General features: G+C 49.7%; 1 protein-coding gene across 1 annotated transcript in view; it reads right to left on the bottom strand.

Moving 5' to 3' along the window:
* Positions 1-5,123: 5,123 nt before the first annotated feature.
* The window catches only part of LOC134048151 (hydrocephalus-inducing protein homolog), a 74,901-nt gene continuing 64,138 nt past the window's right edge, over positions 5,124-15,886 (bottom strand). Inside the window, exons 56-71 of the mRNA XM_062499750.1 lie at positions 15,487-15,725; positions 15,102-15,162; positions 14,272-14,476; positions 13,668-13,900; positions 12,951-13,102; positions 11,825-12,017; positions 11,165-11,273; positions 10,333-10,587; positions 9,845-9,987; positions 9,274-9,495; positions 7,815-7,984; positions 7,194-7,294; positions 6,891-6,992; positions 6,211-6,343; positions 5,268-5,403; positions 5,124-5,219 (exon numbers count right to left, since the gene is read on the bottom strand). Of these exons, the coding sequence (XP_062355734.1) occupies positions 5,124-5,219; positions 5,268-5,403; positions 6,211-6,343; positions 6,891-6,992; positions 7,194-7,294; positions 7,815-7,984; positions 9,274-9,495; positions 9,845-9,987; positions 10,333-10,587; positions 11,165-11,273; positions 11,825-12,017; positions 12,951-13,102; positions 13,668-13,900; positions 14,272-14,476; positions 15,102-15,162; positions 15,487-15,725 (2,550 nt within the window). The remainder of the gene's footprint in view (positions 5,220-5,267; positions 5,404-6,210; positions 6,344-6,890; positions 6,993-7,193; positions 7,295-7,814; positions 7,985-9,273; positions 9,496-9,844; positions 9,988-10,332; positions 10,588-11,164; positions 11,274-11,824; positions 12,018-12,950; positions 13,103-13,667; positions 13,901-14,271; positions 14,477-15,101; positions 15,163-15,486; positions 15,726-15,886) is intronic.

Genomic DNA, 15,886 nt, shown 5'->3' with positions numbered 1-15,886 from the left:
TTTAGGGATGAGAGTGGTATTTAACTTCCCCAATGTAAAATTGCAGTTACAGCTTCACTGCCAAGGGGGATTGTGGCCACTTCCAGAGAAATGCCAGTCTCTCTGCTCAGTGTAAAGGGAGGTTTTTCAGGATCCTCCAAGGCACAGGGATGTCTGTACCCCGATGCTGTAGGGAGGCTGGGAAAAATGGAGATTCCTGTGAATTCCTCAGGCTGACAAGGAAAAACCCATCATCTCCTGTGTCTCTTTGCCTTCTCTGCTGTTGGCATGGATGCTTTATGATATAGCTATATGGTATAGCTCTGTGCATTTCCCTGAGCCTCACCTGCTTCAAAGGACCCCCAGACATCCTGCAGCTGCAGCGATGATAACACTGAGGCAGAGCAGGTGTCCTTTAGTCTCTGGATCACAACTCCAGCATCATCTTCTCCTCTCCTGCCAGTTGTCTGAAAAAGAGAGGATGTTTCCTTATTTGGTGTCTGTAGTTTCAGGCCTCTCGTCTGATTCCCAGGCTTCCACTGAAGTACAGAATCCCTGGAACAGGCAGTTCAGGTGTAACTAGAAGCTTTTCAGCTCTCCCTGATTCTGCCTGGCTTCTGCTTGATGCCACACACACAAACTGATTCATTGCATGCCATGGCACAGCACCTGCCTGATATCAGTACATGCAGAACTAGTTTCCCAAACCCTCTGGTTTCTGTAAACCGTGCAGGAAGCCCATCACTATGGATAGAGAGGAAGGAGGAGCCTAGGCTGCTCATAGCTTTGAGACCAGACACTGTGTCCCTGTAGCAGGGGCTGCAGGACACATGTTGCAGATGAACTGCTTTGATGAGGCTGCTAGAGCCATTAAGGTTGTAAGAAATGTCTGTATGTGAGTGATGACCATCTACTGCTGTTCTGCCCAACAGAGAGACAAAACTGGAGACAAATGGTCTGGATTGACTTTTGTGATTTAGATCTTGCTTAAGCAGTTGCCTCCTCTCAGGGGGCTATTCCATCATCCATGTGTGGGAGTGTTTCCCTGTCCCCCAGGGAATGCTGTGGTTCTAAACATGAAAAGCATCTGCTTTAAAGACAAATCTCCTGGAAGGGTAGAAACAAATAGAAGGGGGAAATAGAGATGTATGCACTTCTAGGGCTGAAAATTGTGAGATGCAGCAGAAGCAGAAGGAGGTCTGTGGCTAGCTGAGGCTTCTTTTTCCTTGTCTCCCGTTTCCATAGAAACCCAGTGATGATGTCCTGACTCTGCAGTACAAGCCTTTGGCTTTAAAGAACACCTGCTTGCTGCCACTCGACCTTATGCTGGACTTGGAGCAGCCGTTTCTGCTCTGCGATGCGGACCAGCAGCCCCTCCCGGATGGCCAGGTGAGCAGCCCTGGACTCCTCCAGTGGGGTCTGAAGAGGAGGGATGTGGTGGTGCCTTTCTGTTGGGAGAGCCTTGAGTCAAGAAGTTTATTCTGTAGTGTCAGCAGTGGATTGGCCTGAGCTGCATCAGCAGAGCTGCTGAAGGAATCAAAATCTTATCTGAATTGAGAAGGTCCATCCTGGCTTTAAGGCACAAGGAGAAGGAGCAGGCAACTAGGTCTGGGCCAGCCATGCAGTAAAGGGGTCTCCTGGAAAGCATCCCAGCTTTCCAGCAGCCACCCCCTTGTCTTGCTGCTGAGCACAGAAACATGGGCTTGAGGGAATTCTGGACTAGACTGCTGTGGCTGCAGTCACACCCTTTCTGTAAAGAAATGCATGATGAACCAAAAAGCCCATGCTGGGATCACACTTTAAGCATTTACTATTTCAAGCTGTCAGACCTTGGGACGTCATCACACGGGTGATTAATTACTGTTCATCTCCTTGCAGCCTGTGACAGTGGATGTAGGACAGACCTGTCATCTCTACATTGCATTTGACCCATCATATAAACTGGATTTTCATAGCTGGAAGGAAGAGAAGGTTCTGAAGATAAACATGGTCAACGGCCATCCTTATGTGGAGTGTACCACCCTTCAAGGAGAAGTCCACTTCCCCAGTCTCCAAATCCAGCGCAGCATCCTGGAGTTTGGCTGCATCCCAGCTGGCACTGAAGAAGTGCGTTCTCTGGAGATAACCAACTGCAGCCCACGGCCTGTCCAGTACCACTGGTCATTCCATTCAGACGGCCAGGTGAACAGGCTGAGGTATGTGCACCTTTGCCCTCTCCTTGAAGCTCTTCTTCCTGGCGTCCCGTTTGTACTTTGCAAAGAACAAAGCTGTTTGTGCACTGTACTGTAACAGTGGATAACAACTGGACATAGCCAGTAGGACAGCTGGATATACTTTTCAAACTTATTCTTAGTATTCATTGAAGTCTCATCCTTCTGTACACTTCAGCTCTGCTGTAAATTTCAGAGACTTTTTTTTTCACAAACTTCTAACAACTTACTCTGGATCTATAATCACTGAGACCAAAGTGAGCCAAAATGCCAAGTGGGATTACTCTTTCTCAAAGCCTGCAGTCACACAGAATGAAGCAGTAGATAAATCCTCGTGTGCATCCCCATACACATAACAGTCCGGTTACTGACAATACTACTTACAAAGGGAGATTCAACATGTGCAATAACTTTTTTACTTTTGCTACAAATTGCCTGAAAGAATAAGCTGCAAATAATAACTTGAACCTGTTTAAATTCAGGGATGGCATTGCAATACCCTAAAAAATTCTAAGGGTACCTGGTGCTGGTGCAGTATTACAAGAGAACTGTAAGTGTGTATTACTAGTTGTTATTCGTCTTAGGTAAAAATGGCTCAACTCAGCTTTACAAAGCAGGAAACAAGTCATGGAGAGTTGAAATGAAGGAGTTGGGACAGTGTCACCTGTCTGTTTTCTGTGAGAGATGCTCTTAAGCAGTAGCAGTAGTAATGTACTCATCTCCTATAAGTTTGCTCCTTGTCAACTACTATCCACCTCTGCAATTTTTTCGGACCTTTTTGTTTTCTCATTTCTGCAGTTGAGTGTCAAAAGGAAACAGAGAACTTAAATGTTACTTCCAAAATATTATGAATTGTTTTCAAAGTAAAAAATACTCAGAGCGTTTAGAAAACGCAACGGAAGGGTTGGAATGCATAAACAGTAGAAGATCTTGAACAGTATTTTTACATTATACTACGTCAGCCAAACAAATGGACAGTAGGGCTTGAGCAACAAGGATATAAATGAAGTTTTGTTAAAAGGGCTTGTTTTGGTCTCTATGTGATAACTGTCATCCCCATGATGGAAATACTTCACAATCCATTTAAATTTTCCTAGGCTGTATTATTTAGCGATCAGCCGTGATTTTTTTAATTTCTGTTGTACCCATCACTGAATCATCTGAGCACAATGTCCGAACAAGACAAACGGCAAAGTAGAAAAGGGCTGCAATAACTGAGCAGCCAACAGGATAAGTCATATTGGCATATATTGGCTTTGCAAAATCCTGTGTGAGTGCTTTTGTTTCTTCTCCTCTTTGGTTTAAAATGCAACATATTCTCATTACTTCTGATGACTCACCTCTGAAAGAAAAGGGCAGTAGATGCTTTTGGCAGGGTAAGTTGCATTTACAAATTGGTTCACCTTGTTGGCAGCAGGACTGCATTTTTTCTTATAAAAGCTGCTCATCAGCTTGAGTGGGGAGAAGGTGCAAAAGGGTGAGAGGGGCTGATGGATCTCTGATGGTCTGAGGATCCAATGGAGCCAAGAGCTGGAAGGTGAAATACCATTTATTGAGTTCAGGGGTCTTTAGGGGAAAGGAGTGTGTGCCTGAAAGCTCTGTTCTGTCAGCCACATTCACCTAGTCAAAGGGTTTTTTCCTGCACCCGTGTGTGTGGCCAGTGCCACGGGATGGCAGCTCTTTCTGCTGTGGGGGCACTGCAGCCTCCAGCTGCAGAGTATGCAAACTGAGCTGCATTGAAATGTGTTCCCCAGGGCTCAGTGTTGGGGCTGGTCCTGGTTAACACTTTAATCGACGATCTGGATGTGGGGATTGAGAGCAGCCTCAGTAGATCTGCAGGCTCCCGGTTGGGTGGCAGTGTGGATCTGCTGGAGGCCAGGAAGGCTCTGCAGGGAGACTGGGACAGACTCGATCCATGGGCCAAGCACAGAGGCGTGAGGTTCCACGAGGCCAAGTGCCACATCCTGCAGGTCAGCAGTCGCCTCAGCGTGAGCCAAAGCGTGCGCAAGGGGGCAAGAGGCCAATGGCCCCTGGCCTGTATCAGCACCGGTGTGGGCAGCAGGAGCAGGGCAGCGCCTGCCCCTCTGTGCTGGGCACTGGTGAGGCCACACGTCAAGTGCTGTGTCCAGCTCTGGGCCCCTCACTTGGAAAAGGACATGGAGGGGCTGGAGTGTGTCCAGAGAAGGGCAGCAAGGCTCATGAAGGGTTGAGAAAATGTGCTGCGAGGAACAGCTGAGGGAGTTGGGTTTGTTCAGTCTGGAGCAGAGGCTCAGGAGGGGCTCCAGGGCTCTCTCCAACTCCCTGACAGGAGCGTGCAGTGAGGCGGGGCCGGTCTCTTCTGCTGGGCCTGCAGTGAGATCCAGAGGAACTGGCCTCACGCTGAGAGAGGAAATTTAGCTGTTAGGAAAAAAATATTTCAGTGTTTGTTGTAGTTTATAATCATTGTTTTATATTGCATGGAAAATGGTCTGTTCTGTTTCCCCTTGTTCTGTTTGTAGCATGGTTTATCCCTCTTACCAATCTCTCCCCTTCAGCGCCGTCCCCTTGGCTGTGATGTTATTCTTCCCTCCCCTATCCCTGGGTTCAAAAAGGCCTGCTATTTTCTATACATCTCTCTCTCTCTTCCCATAGTAACAGTGTGCTGGACAAGAGCCACTGAGTGAGAGCCTTTTCTGGGTTTTTTCTGGCTTATTTGCCTGGCTAGACATCCTAGAAAAGCACTGTTACTCCTTTTCCCGTAAATTTGCTGTAAAGCACCTTAATTTCAAAGTTAGAATGATTTGGAGGGAAGGGGGTCACATTCTCCATTCTAGAGAGATCCTGCAGACACCTGTCTTTCCAACCAAGACAAGCTGACAATTAACAATTTATTGCCAACTGTTTAATTAAAAATTAGTTAATTAATTTAGGTAATTAAAGATAGGATAAAGGTGTTCACTGGAGCTTGCAAGGGTAGCTGCAGAGGTCTCTGGTGAAGGGTGGGAGACCATCAGCAGCAGAAGACACGATGTTGCTGGCTCCTGCTGGATGCTGCAGCTAACACAAACGCTGTCACTCAGGTGTTAGTTTCCAGTGCACCTGCTTCTTGGGTCCTTGGCCTTTGTCTGTCTGCCGTAACGCAGAGCGTTTTGGTTTATCAAGACTCTCCTGCTCCTGGGCTCTGCCTTTCACAATCACCTCTACCTTCTTCAGAGCCGGCTTCAGCTTATGAGTCCTAGGAAGAAAGGGACTGGTATTAGTCAGATGAACATTTCCAGCCAGCCACTTTTCTGTCTCCTTGCACTGCACACCGTGTTGCATCCTCTGTCTGTGCAAGCAGTGAGCAGCAAATTAAACAACTGCACTCGCTGCAGGGAGGCTGCAGAGGTGCAAGGGCAGCAACATGACCAGCTAAGTGCCTGGGGACCAACCACAGCACATGGGGTTCCATGTGGAGAAGCAGGCCTTGCTTGTTCCAAAAGGAAGCAGAGCTAGGGACTGGCTGGTCCCCGTATCTCTCGTTACAGATTTTGCAACCCTCCAGGAGCTTAATGTTTCATAGAGTGTCTTTTTGCAGTGTCTCCCTAGCAAGGCCAGATGATGATCTTTCTGTGCTCCTCTGGGTGTTTTGCTGCCTCTCTGGGGCTGCCTGTCTCCAAGCCCACCTCCCCATCCCAGTCAGAGGGACTGAAGGGAGGGTCTTAAGGGATGAACCAGGCTGTGCTTGGTGATGGCCAGCAATAGGACAGGAGGCAATGGGCAGAATCTGAACAGGAAATTCCACTTGAACCTGAGGAAGAACTCCTCTCCTGTGCAGGTGACAGGTTGCCCAGAGAGGCAACAGTGAGGGAGTGTCCCTCACTGGAATTATTCCAGAGCCCTCTGGACACAACCCCATGTCATGTGCTCTGGATTGGCCCTGCTTGAGCAGGGAAGTGGGACCAGATGACCTACTGTGGTCCTTTCCATCCCATGCCACCCTGTGACTCAGTGATACCCATCCGAAGCGGGAGTTCTGGGCAAGTGCGTAGACGTTGCTCACCTGAAGAGTATGCTGGTCCTAAACTTCCCCACATGCTTTGGGGAGAACAGCACGTGAAAGATCTGCTTTTGGCCAGGAGGGATGATGCCGTGGCAGGGGTGGATGGAGAACAGTGGCAGGTCTTTTTTGTCATCTGGGCAGATTTCCAGGGAGGGACTAAAACGCTGCACAGAGAGGTGTTTTTGTTTGAAGCGCTGTAGCTTCTTGGAGCGGTCCTGCTGTTTGGGCTGCTGCTGCTGAGAATCCTGCTGCTGCTGCTCAGAATCCTGCTGCTGCTGCTTGGACTGCTGCTGCTTCTTGGCAAGCTGCCGCACTCCAGAAGGATGCATCTCAAAAGGATGCTCCTGCTGCCATCTGAAAGGATGCGGCAGCTTTCTGTGATGCCTCAGAGGAGTGGAGGAGAGGAACTGACCTGCAGAGAAGAAGAGAACACCTTTCAAAGACAAAATCCTATGTTCCCAGCAACTCTGCCTCCTGCTGCAGGTAGGTGGAGGAGATCTGGAATGCACTTGGAACATCTCTAGCCGAGTACGTTCAGCGGGAAATAGAGCATCTGGGAGCAGGGTCTGCCTGCAGAACACACTCCTGTGCCAAATGAGAAGAGTTGGTTTTAGACAGTGACTTTACATTTGCCCTGGAGTGGGGAACTGCATACAGACAAAGGCTGCAGGGCAGCTCACTCATTACACCATTGTTTTTCCCAGTCTCAGACTTGTCAAAGAGATGACCCCCTTCCAGGTCCTGACCCAGCGTGTGGCTCTTCCCAGTGGCTGGCTCAGCTCCTTTGCAGAGCAGAATGGGCAGAGCAAGAACAGAAGGGGTGGAAAGGCAGAGGGGGACAAGGAGAAAACTCTCCAGCTGCACTGGGGAAGATGCTGATCAAAGCGGACGTGTGGACAAGGATGCAAAAGCAATTCATGTTTCGGGGTCAAGTGGCAGGGTCTTCTCCCCAGGCCCTCAGCCACCAAGTGAAATGCCCTTACCCGTCCGAGTGGTTGAGTATGGCTTCTTCACTGCTTTACTATCTGCAGCTTCCATCCAGCTGTATTCCAGGGTTATATTTCCTGTGTTGTGTATCCTGAAACTAAAAAGCAAGAAGGAGGAATAAAAATAAAAAAAATAAAACAAGTCCAATAAATATAAAGCAAATAGTGCAATAACATTGTCTGATGGACTCCTGGTACCACTTTCTGCTGAGGACCATCTTCTTCTCCAGGCAACTCTACTATGCTCAGACTGCTGTCCTGGGTGGCCCAAAAAGTATTTCCAAGTCTGGAAGTTTAAGAGGAAAGGGCCAACACGGTGCCCAGGACATTGAAGCTAAGAGGCTTACTCTGCACTTTAGGTCTTGGCTTGACTGCAAACTTATTCTTGAGCAGATGAGGACAAGTGACATGCAGTAAAAACAAACCCATGGCTGGTCTCAGCAGAAAGATATGGCAGCACTGAACCTCTGTTGACCACCGTCTCCTGCTTGGCTTTGTGTGCACATAAATGGGCTTGTGCTGGTTTTGGCTGGGGTAGAGTTCGGGGAAGCGGGCACTGGCTCAGCCCTGGCAAAGGCAGCTCCCGCTCACAGGGCCTTGCTGGCCTCCAGCACTCACATGTCTTTCCTTGTCTGGTTGGGCAAGGTGTCCTTGAGCTGAACCACTATCAGGTTCCGTTTGAACTCGGTGTAGCCAACAACAGCACTGAGGTACACCTTGGCCTCCTGGATGCTCTCATCCACAGTGTAAGCCGGTGCCGGTTCTGGTTCTGGGGCTGTCTGGACGATCTGCAAACAGAGGAGGGAAGAATCACTGAGCAGAGCCCACAGAGTCAGGCTGACAAGGGAATCTCTTGGCCTCCAAGATCAGCCTCACAGAGGGACTAGAAAGGACCATTCACTTTTACTTTCCTGGAAAGATGACAAGACTGGGACTGATCCGCTACAGTAGTTGTTCCTACCTGTTGATCAAAGCAGTCACTACCACAGCTGTTAATATATCCATGGAGACTATAGCTGCATTCCAGTCCCTGTACTTCAGCCTTGTAGAGGGACTGTTTTTTTTCCTGGTCCCCTACAAATCCAGCAGGTCTCACAATTAGGATTGAGTTTGCCTGCTGGAGTTCTGTGGATAGAGAACCCCAAGACTGAAGACCTCTAGAAAGCACCTTTTTCTTCTTATCTTAGGAGCAAGTGCTCTCCAGATGTCATGTGTGGAGCAACAGCCACACTGCTGGGAGCTGGGAGTGGGCACTTTGGGAAGTGAAAGATCTCACTAGGAAAGTCTCCAACTGCAGATGTGCTGACAGAAAAGAGGATGGTTTAGAGGCCTTAAAATGGTCCAGATACTCGGACAGGACTTTCACCCAAGATGAGTATGTTTGGCAATAATGACAATAAAAGCAGGAGTCTCTGGAGATGATCCTTCTCCAGACTCCTCCATTCTGTCATACTGAGCCTGGGCTACTCCATGATGAGATATCCCACACAATACAGAGACCACAACCATACTCTGGTATCCATGCAGACAAAACTCGGAGTTCACCAGTATGTGCAGCAGAAGTGTATTTCTCTCCACTTCAAAAGAAGAGACATAGTACAAGAGACTTAACTGCTCATTGGTGAAAAGGCACCAAATGAGATGAAGAGATTTCTAACACCATTAAATGGGATAAAATCATATAACGTTGTCTCCCATTCAACATGGGCTGCAACACTTGTGCTTGTGGCACAGACTTCTAGTTTGTGTGTGGCTAAAGGTCCCTTGTCAAAAGGCTTTCCCCTCTTGTGTGTTTCTATCTGGTCACTGTGCATCCACCTCTCGCCTAGAATGCACTGCTGCTGAACCCCACAGACTGAAAGTTTGTGTGTGGCTAAAGGTCTCTTGTCAGAAGGCTTCCCCCTCTTGTGTGATTGTATGAGGTCACTGCATCTCCCCTAGAATGCACTGCTGGTGAACCCCACTGCTGCCCAATGTCCAGAGGAAGCAGGAGCTGCTCAGCCAACCAACAGTGATGGTGTTATGGTGGTTCTTTTTGTAAAAGCTGGGTTGGCTTTTTTGCCGTTGTGCTCCTTACCTTCTTTTTCACAGGCCGGTTGGCTGCCATGTCTTTCCTGGTGGTATCCTCCCTTGTGACAATGCACATTCGGTCCTCCCAGTCCTCAACCTTCCTTTGTGGTAGCTCAGAGTTGGTCTTGATCACCTTACATTTCACAGGGTGCCTCCTGAAGGTGGCTGGGACATCTGATTTCAAGGTGACTGTGATGTCCTTGGCACATCCAGGGTGGAGGTGTCCCATCTAGGGAGAATCAGGCAGTCAAGACCAAACTGGAAGGAAGCATTGCCAAGGGCAGGACTGACAGCAAAAGGGACTGATGTGGTGAGATGCTGTGCCAGGAATCTGCACCTCGGTGTGGATTTATGTGAACTCTGATAGACAAAAGTGTGAACAGAAGGTGCCACCTCCCATAACGTGAAGCCTTTTCTGCAAGGCTGGCAGCCTTGGCCCAGCCAAGCCAGGGACTGCATCTCCTACATGGATGGCACTGGAAGTGGCTATCACTGCTATGTCAGGACTCCCTGCCAGCGCCCAGGAACAGCAGGGCAGGGCTTGAGCAATGGGGAAAGGGAGAGCAGTCCACGCTCACCTTGGGGGAGAACTGGAATGCGGCGTCTGCCTCCCACTCAAAGCGCATGACCTTCATACTGGTATGGTTGGTGATGGTGAAGGTCCTGCGGTAGGGCCTCCCGACAGGACAGTCCCCAAACTGGATGTGATTCAATCTGACAGCTGTTAAGGAGGAGAGCAAGAGATCTCAGTATGCAGGGAGCTCCACCCGCCCCTTTCATGTGCACAGACAGCTGTATGTTCAATGCTTCCTTGCTCCAAGCCTTCCTCCCCCTGGGAGGGAGTTCCCCAGGCCTCTCCCCATCCCACCACTTTCAGAGAAACACTCTGACACATCCCTAAGCCAGCGACATGCAGCACGGCACACGCTGCTCTGCATGCATGGCTGCCACAGCCACGGGCCACCAAGTCCCATGGCTGACAGCCCAGGCCTGGCTAGAGAAAGGACACACTTGATCAGATATTTTCTTCTTCCTTGCTCCACCTTGGCAGCCTCTCCTCTCTTACCATCAATAATGTCTTTCTTCAGACTGCGCTTAGCTCTCCTCTCATCTGTGTCTTCCTCTAGTCCATCAAGGGTGAATTCATCCTTGTGGCCTTCACCCACCAGCTCTATTAGGGTCTTCTTAGAGTAGATGTCTTCCAGTAACACACAAATCTTCCCTTCCAGATGTTGAGTCAAGGTGGGTTTGAAAATGACATCAATATTTGTCGATTGCCCATGATGCAGAAGGAAGAAAGGCTTCTCTGGGGGCTTGCTCTCTGCACAGCAATGGAAATCAGAGTTAAGTGATACAGCTCTACAGAGGAAATACTTCCATAGGATATATGAGGAAGAAGAGGTTGAAACCAGCTGCCCTCTAAGCACAGGTTCTACCCCAGTGGTTCCAAACCCTCTTCCTATGTTCACGAGACTGCCACCTCCAGACACATCAGCACTTAGAGCAGCTGAACCTCACGTTGATGCCCAGCTGTCATTCCATCTGCTTCCAGCCAGTTCCAGCCATATGGAAAGCTGAGCCAGAGAGTGCTTTTGGCTTCTGCTGGCTGTTTGTGTGCTCAGGGGCTGCATCTGTTCCAGCTGGTACCTTCCCAATGCAGCAAATACCTCAGAGGGTCCACTGAGGTAGTGACAGTCCCCCCCAGCTCAACCCACCGTGTCTAGAAGAACTGAACAACTTCTCACAACTTTCTAGGAAGGTCTCCAAGAAAAGCTGGGGGGACAGAGAGCCCAAGGAAAGAAACTGTGTCTAACATCTGGCTGCTGCTCAGAGAAGCCAAGAGCAGGGCACATGTTTTCCCTCTGTGCATGATCACGCTTCATGGTTAATAAATTTACCATTTCCAACGCAGTCCTCTTCCACATCTTCAGTGTAGAATCTCTCAGGTGTGGAGCCCCTGCCTTTCAAAAAGAACGCTCCGTGCTCATCCTCCAGGTGTAACATAAACTGAGAAAAGGGAACAGAGAGCACAGTGATACTGGTGTGAGTACAGGATGGCACAGGGACTGACACCGCAGTGCTGCTGGTCCCGCAGGGGAACCCAGCACCTCTCCCACTACAAACAGCCCTTAGCACAACAGTTAAGTCAAACCAGCCAGGAAGAAAGGCTGTTCAGAGGCATTTGGATAGAACTAACACAGAACCAAACGGGACAGAAAGTAATGAGCAGAATGTAATTAAACTACAACTAAGTTTACTTGAAATGTAGTAAACTAGGATCAAATGCAATCTAATGGAACTGGGAAATCACACATCACCGTGAGAAGAAAAGGTGATGAGAAATAGGGGAAAATACTCCACCACCACTCCACCTGTGTTTAACTTAAAGAAGAAAGACTGGATGGAAAATTCCCAAGAACTCCCTTCTTGGATGTCAGTCACTTGCTTAAAATTAATTTCTCACACCTCTTCTTAGGTGTGCCATGTTTTCTGGGACCCTTCCCCTGTGCCAAAGGCATTTGTTCCCAAATCAGACCATTCCTTGAGCAGGTTCTCACCTTGACAGGTACGATGCCATTGTTATGGATGACCAGGGGGAGCATCTCTGTATCCCCCACCCGGAGTCTCTTGAAGCGCAGCACAGCATTTCCCCTCTTGCTGCGAGCACTTGGGCACACGACTGTCACCTGTGGCTCATGCCCCTTCCCACTGATGGTGAAGGTCAGGGTTTGGGGCTTAATTTGCACAGAGCTGCAGGAGAGGCACAGAAACAATTTCAGCTGGCACTAACCCATTTCTCTCTGGGCAAGGGAAGCAGCAAGCGCCACCCACAATGTTTTTCCCTGCCTGGTGCCCCTGTACCCCACAACACAGCCCCCCACCAGCCTCTTCCCAATCCATGCAGGGCCATTCACAAGAGGAATCTGCTCCAAAGAGCCAGAGCCTTCCACAATAACAGTTATAATTTCACTTAATTGAATCATGCAGTACAGCAGGTAAATAATGAGGCACTAGATGAGATATGGCAAATCCCCTGGCTGCAGGGAGATGAGACATCTGCAACAAGCAAAAGCACAGCAGGAAAGCAGTACAAAAGCAAGGAGGCAAAAGTAAATCATCACCATCAATAAAGATAATTTCCAAGAACAGTAAAAAAGCAATTTTGTATTAGGAATGAGACTTCTCTTGTTCCAATTCAGCCACTAAAGGCTTGAGGAAGGACCGGTCAAAGCCCCACTAGAGAGGTCCCAGGGCAGAGGAACTGGGCTCCTCTTTCAAACCAGCTCCAACCACTCATATAAAACAGCTTAATGAATGTCAGGGAATCACAGAGGATCAGTTAATTTTACTGAAACAAACAGGAAATTTTGACTGCTGACAGGCTGGCACCAAACTGCTTCATCTTAGCCTTTGTCCTTGGATACCCAGAGCTCAGCTGCAGCACATCTCAGTAACTTCCAGTTGGCTACCTAATATTTCTGTGTCTTCATAGTTCCTCCTCCAGGCTAAACCATCAGCCTCATTTTTCTGCTCTTTCTAACAGCTACTGCCTCCCAGATCAACTCATGCCAAGTACTCTGCCTAAGGCTACTGAAAGCATTAGAGCTAACAAGAGATCTGTGCCTTCCCAGTGGAGAGGCAGTTTTCAGTGAGGCCACCCCCAGTATTCCACTGGCAATTTACCTTTTTGGGATGACAAGGGAAGCCTTGAAAATACAGCTGTAGTTCTGCTCCTCCAGTGGGGTGAAGGTCACCGTAGCAATGGCATTGGATGAGCCAGGAATGGACATCGTGTCAGGATACAACTTGAAAATGTTATTGATAGGGCTTTTTTCCTTGGGGAAACCCAGAGAGAAAAGTTAGGAGAAGGCACCTTTCAACATGACATGGTTGTATTCGTACATGCATTACTGAGAACAGCCCCAGACAGTGTGTCATCCTTCCTGCTTCCCGAGGCAGGCTCCCTCTCTCCCAGGGAATGCTGACTTTGTGCTAAAGCATTGTGTGTTTTGAGTGCTGGCAGCTGCCCCAGCATATATGGAAGGTGGGTGCTGCAAGGAAAAACCCTGCAAATAACCTAGAACTGGCCTTCAAAGAGAAGGAAAAGCCAGGGAGCCCGAGGAAATGCTCTGCTTTGAGCCCTGGCATGTCAGTTCATAACAGCCCCTCTCTGAGTGTGCTTCCCACTGAAGACCCAGAGGTGTGAGCCAAAACCTTGCCTGGGACATGCAAAATTCAACAACACATTCAACTGTTCCCTGGCTCTGCTGCTCTCCCTTGCAGTTTAACCTGCACTAAGCTAGACTAGTCTGGGCCACAGGAAGCAATCCATCTGGAGAACAAAACAAACTCTCACAAGGCCTTTAGAGGGCAGCCACCACTTTGGTCTCTTGATCTTACCTTTCCAGGCAGGGGTTTGATGGAGAGGACCACGTCCCATGGCAGACCACTTGTATTGTAGATGCTGAAATGAGCTTCAGCCTCTTGCCCAACCAGAACCTTGGTGAAGACGAATTTGTTCTCTTCTCTGACAAACAGACCCGTGCCTTTGACTGACCGCAGCTTACAGCTGAGGTTGGTGCTGCTGCAGATCGGGTACTCCTCGAAGGTTAACGTGACATCCTCAACAAGTGCTGTGGACAGACAAGAGGAATGAGCGTGGAAAAGCCTCCCTGATGAATTTATCTGCACCCTGCTGGCCTCTCAGAAGGCTTGATGAGCCCCTTCTGCCGACGTGACTGCTAAACCCAGGTTTGGGTGAGGGAGCTGGCTGTGAGGATGGAGCTCAGTCATCCTCAGTCTTAGAGAGCATTGCTTTCCTTTTATCCGTCCATGCATCCCTCTCAGCCTGAGAGGGATGAGTCCACTGGTAGACTTGAAGAGGGCTGGAACCTCTTCAAGGATTTTAAGGTGGGACACCAGGGCTAGTGTGCCTAACCTAGCAGCAAGTTGAGGTACTGATCAGCAGCAGGTGTGACCAAGGGAACCTGTGGACAGGACGTACCTGGGAGGCAGGACTCGGCAATCAGGGTAAAGGGAATGCCCAGGGGATTGTCCTTGGGGTCTCTGCCTGTGATGTCAATGTAGAGCTGCCCCTCACATGTCCCCTCCTGCCCTGCGAGGCATTCCACTGTGATCTTCTGCTGGCCCCATGGAGCGACAGAGCCGGAGCAGGGGGACACCGTGAACATGCCAAGACTGAGGTAACCCTGCAGAAAAAGTTCCAAGAGAGGCTGATGGCTAATAGCTGTGCCCTGAGCACCCCAACAAAGAGTATGTCCTGCCTTGGCCTCCAGCTGGGGCCAAGTACCCAGTCCCAGGGCAGGGAAGGATGAATCCATGGCCCAAAGGCAGCTCCAGGCTGAGACCAACAAGCCAAGAGGAGCTGCAAGCCTGTCACAAGTGACAGAGAGAAAGGAGTTTGTGTGTACAGAATGAAGGTGGTAGCTGTGATCCTTCAACCTCCAGAGGTAACACAGGACAGTAGAAATGGCTGTGAGAAATGATGGGAGAGAGGTAAGGGACTGGGTAGAAGAAAAAGCAATGTGTTCTGAGCTCTGTGGACTGGGATTTTAGTGGGGGATGTTTTTGCTTCTGTGGTGTTCACACACCTATGCTGGCTAGCAGCTGTCAAACACAGGACCTGCTCCCCTCTGTTGACCCCACAGCTCCAGGTCTGAGCCAGAGTACAGGACTGTCAGTGGGACTGAGCACATCCAGGACTCCATCCTGCAGACTACATCCCACCCTGTGGTGATCAGCCCCCAGCCTGGGCACAGCAGCATGTTCTCACATCCCCTGCAGCAGCACTGCTTGGGAGCAGGAGTCACCCACCTGTGTCAAGGAGCTTGATTTCAGCTTTGTCGCTGGTGGAGCGGATTCCTCTTGCTTTGAGCTGAGGAAGGAGAAAGGAGAGGTGTCTGTCATGCTGAGCTCCCCTGCCTTTCTCTGAGGTCAAAGCTGGCTTTCCTCCCCACAGAGGAAAGCCTTCCTGCTGCTGATGGCTCCCAGAGAGCAGCCTGCAGCACCCAGTGCTGGACAGAGCAGCTCTACCACCAGCTTCATAGTACACATGGGGACACCAAGGTGATGTTTTGCTCCCTCTCCCCAAGCCAGGGATGCAGATGGATGATAGCCCAGGTCTCCTGGCTGCCTGCCACATACCAGCCATGGGGTGGTGCCTCCTCAGACAGGAAGGGTGGTGCAGGGCTTCTCATACCTTTTGCTTGCCAATGCAGATGCATCCTCGGGTGCTTGGAGGATGTGGAATTTGAAGTTGAGCATGCCTCTGTTCTCCAGCACAACAGTCTGGGTCTTCTTGGTGCCCTTGAGCATGGCCCCAAAGTTGATGGGTGAGGCAGGCTCAATACTGTACTTGCTGTACACAGCTTTCGCTGTCACCCTCACTGGGATGGTGGCAACAGTCTGGCTTCCTTCCCCTGAGCTGGCATCTGTCACCTGTGTGCACAGGAAGGGGTGGTAAACAAAGCCAAGAGGCCAGCTTGCTCTACCCCAGTCGCCAGCCTCCACCCCAGGCCTCCATCAATTTACCCTCCCTGTTTAAGCACCTCCTCCAGAGTCAGATTCTCAGCTCCACTTAGGAAGCCTCCCAATGGTTT

Source organism: Cinclus cinclus, chromosome 11 (genome assembly GCF_963662255.1).
Source record: "Cinclus cinclus chromosome 11, bCinCin1.1, whole genome shotgun sequence".
Lineage (NCBI taxonomy): Eukaryota > Metazoa > Chordata > Aves > Passeriformes > Cinclidae > Cinclus > Cinclus cinclus.
This window is presented reverse-complemented; position numbering and strand designations above follow the sequence as displayed.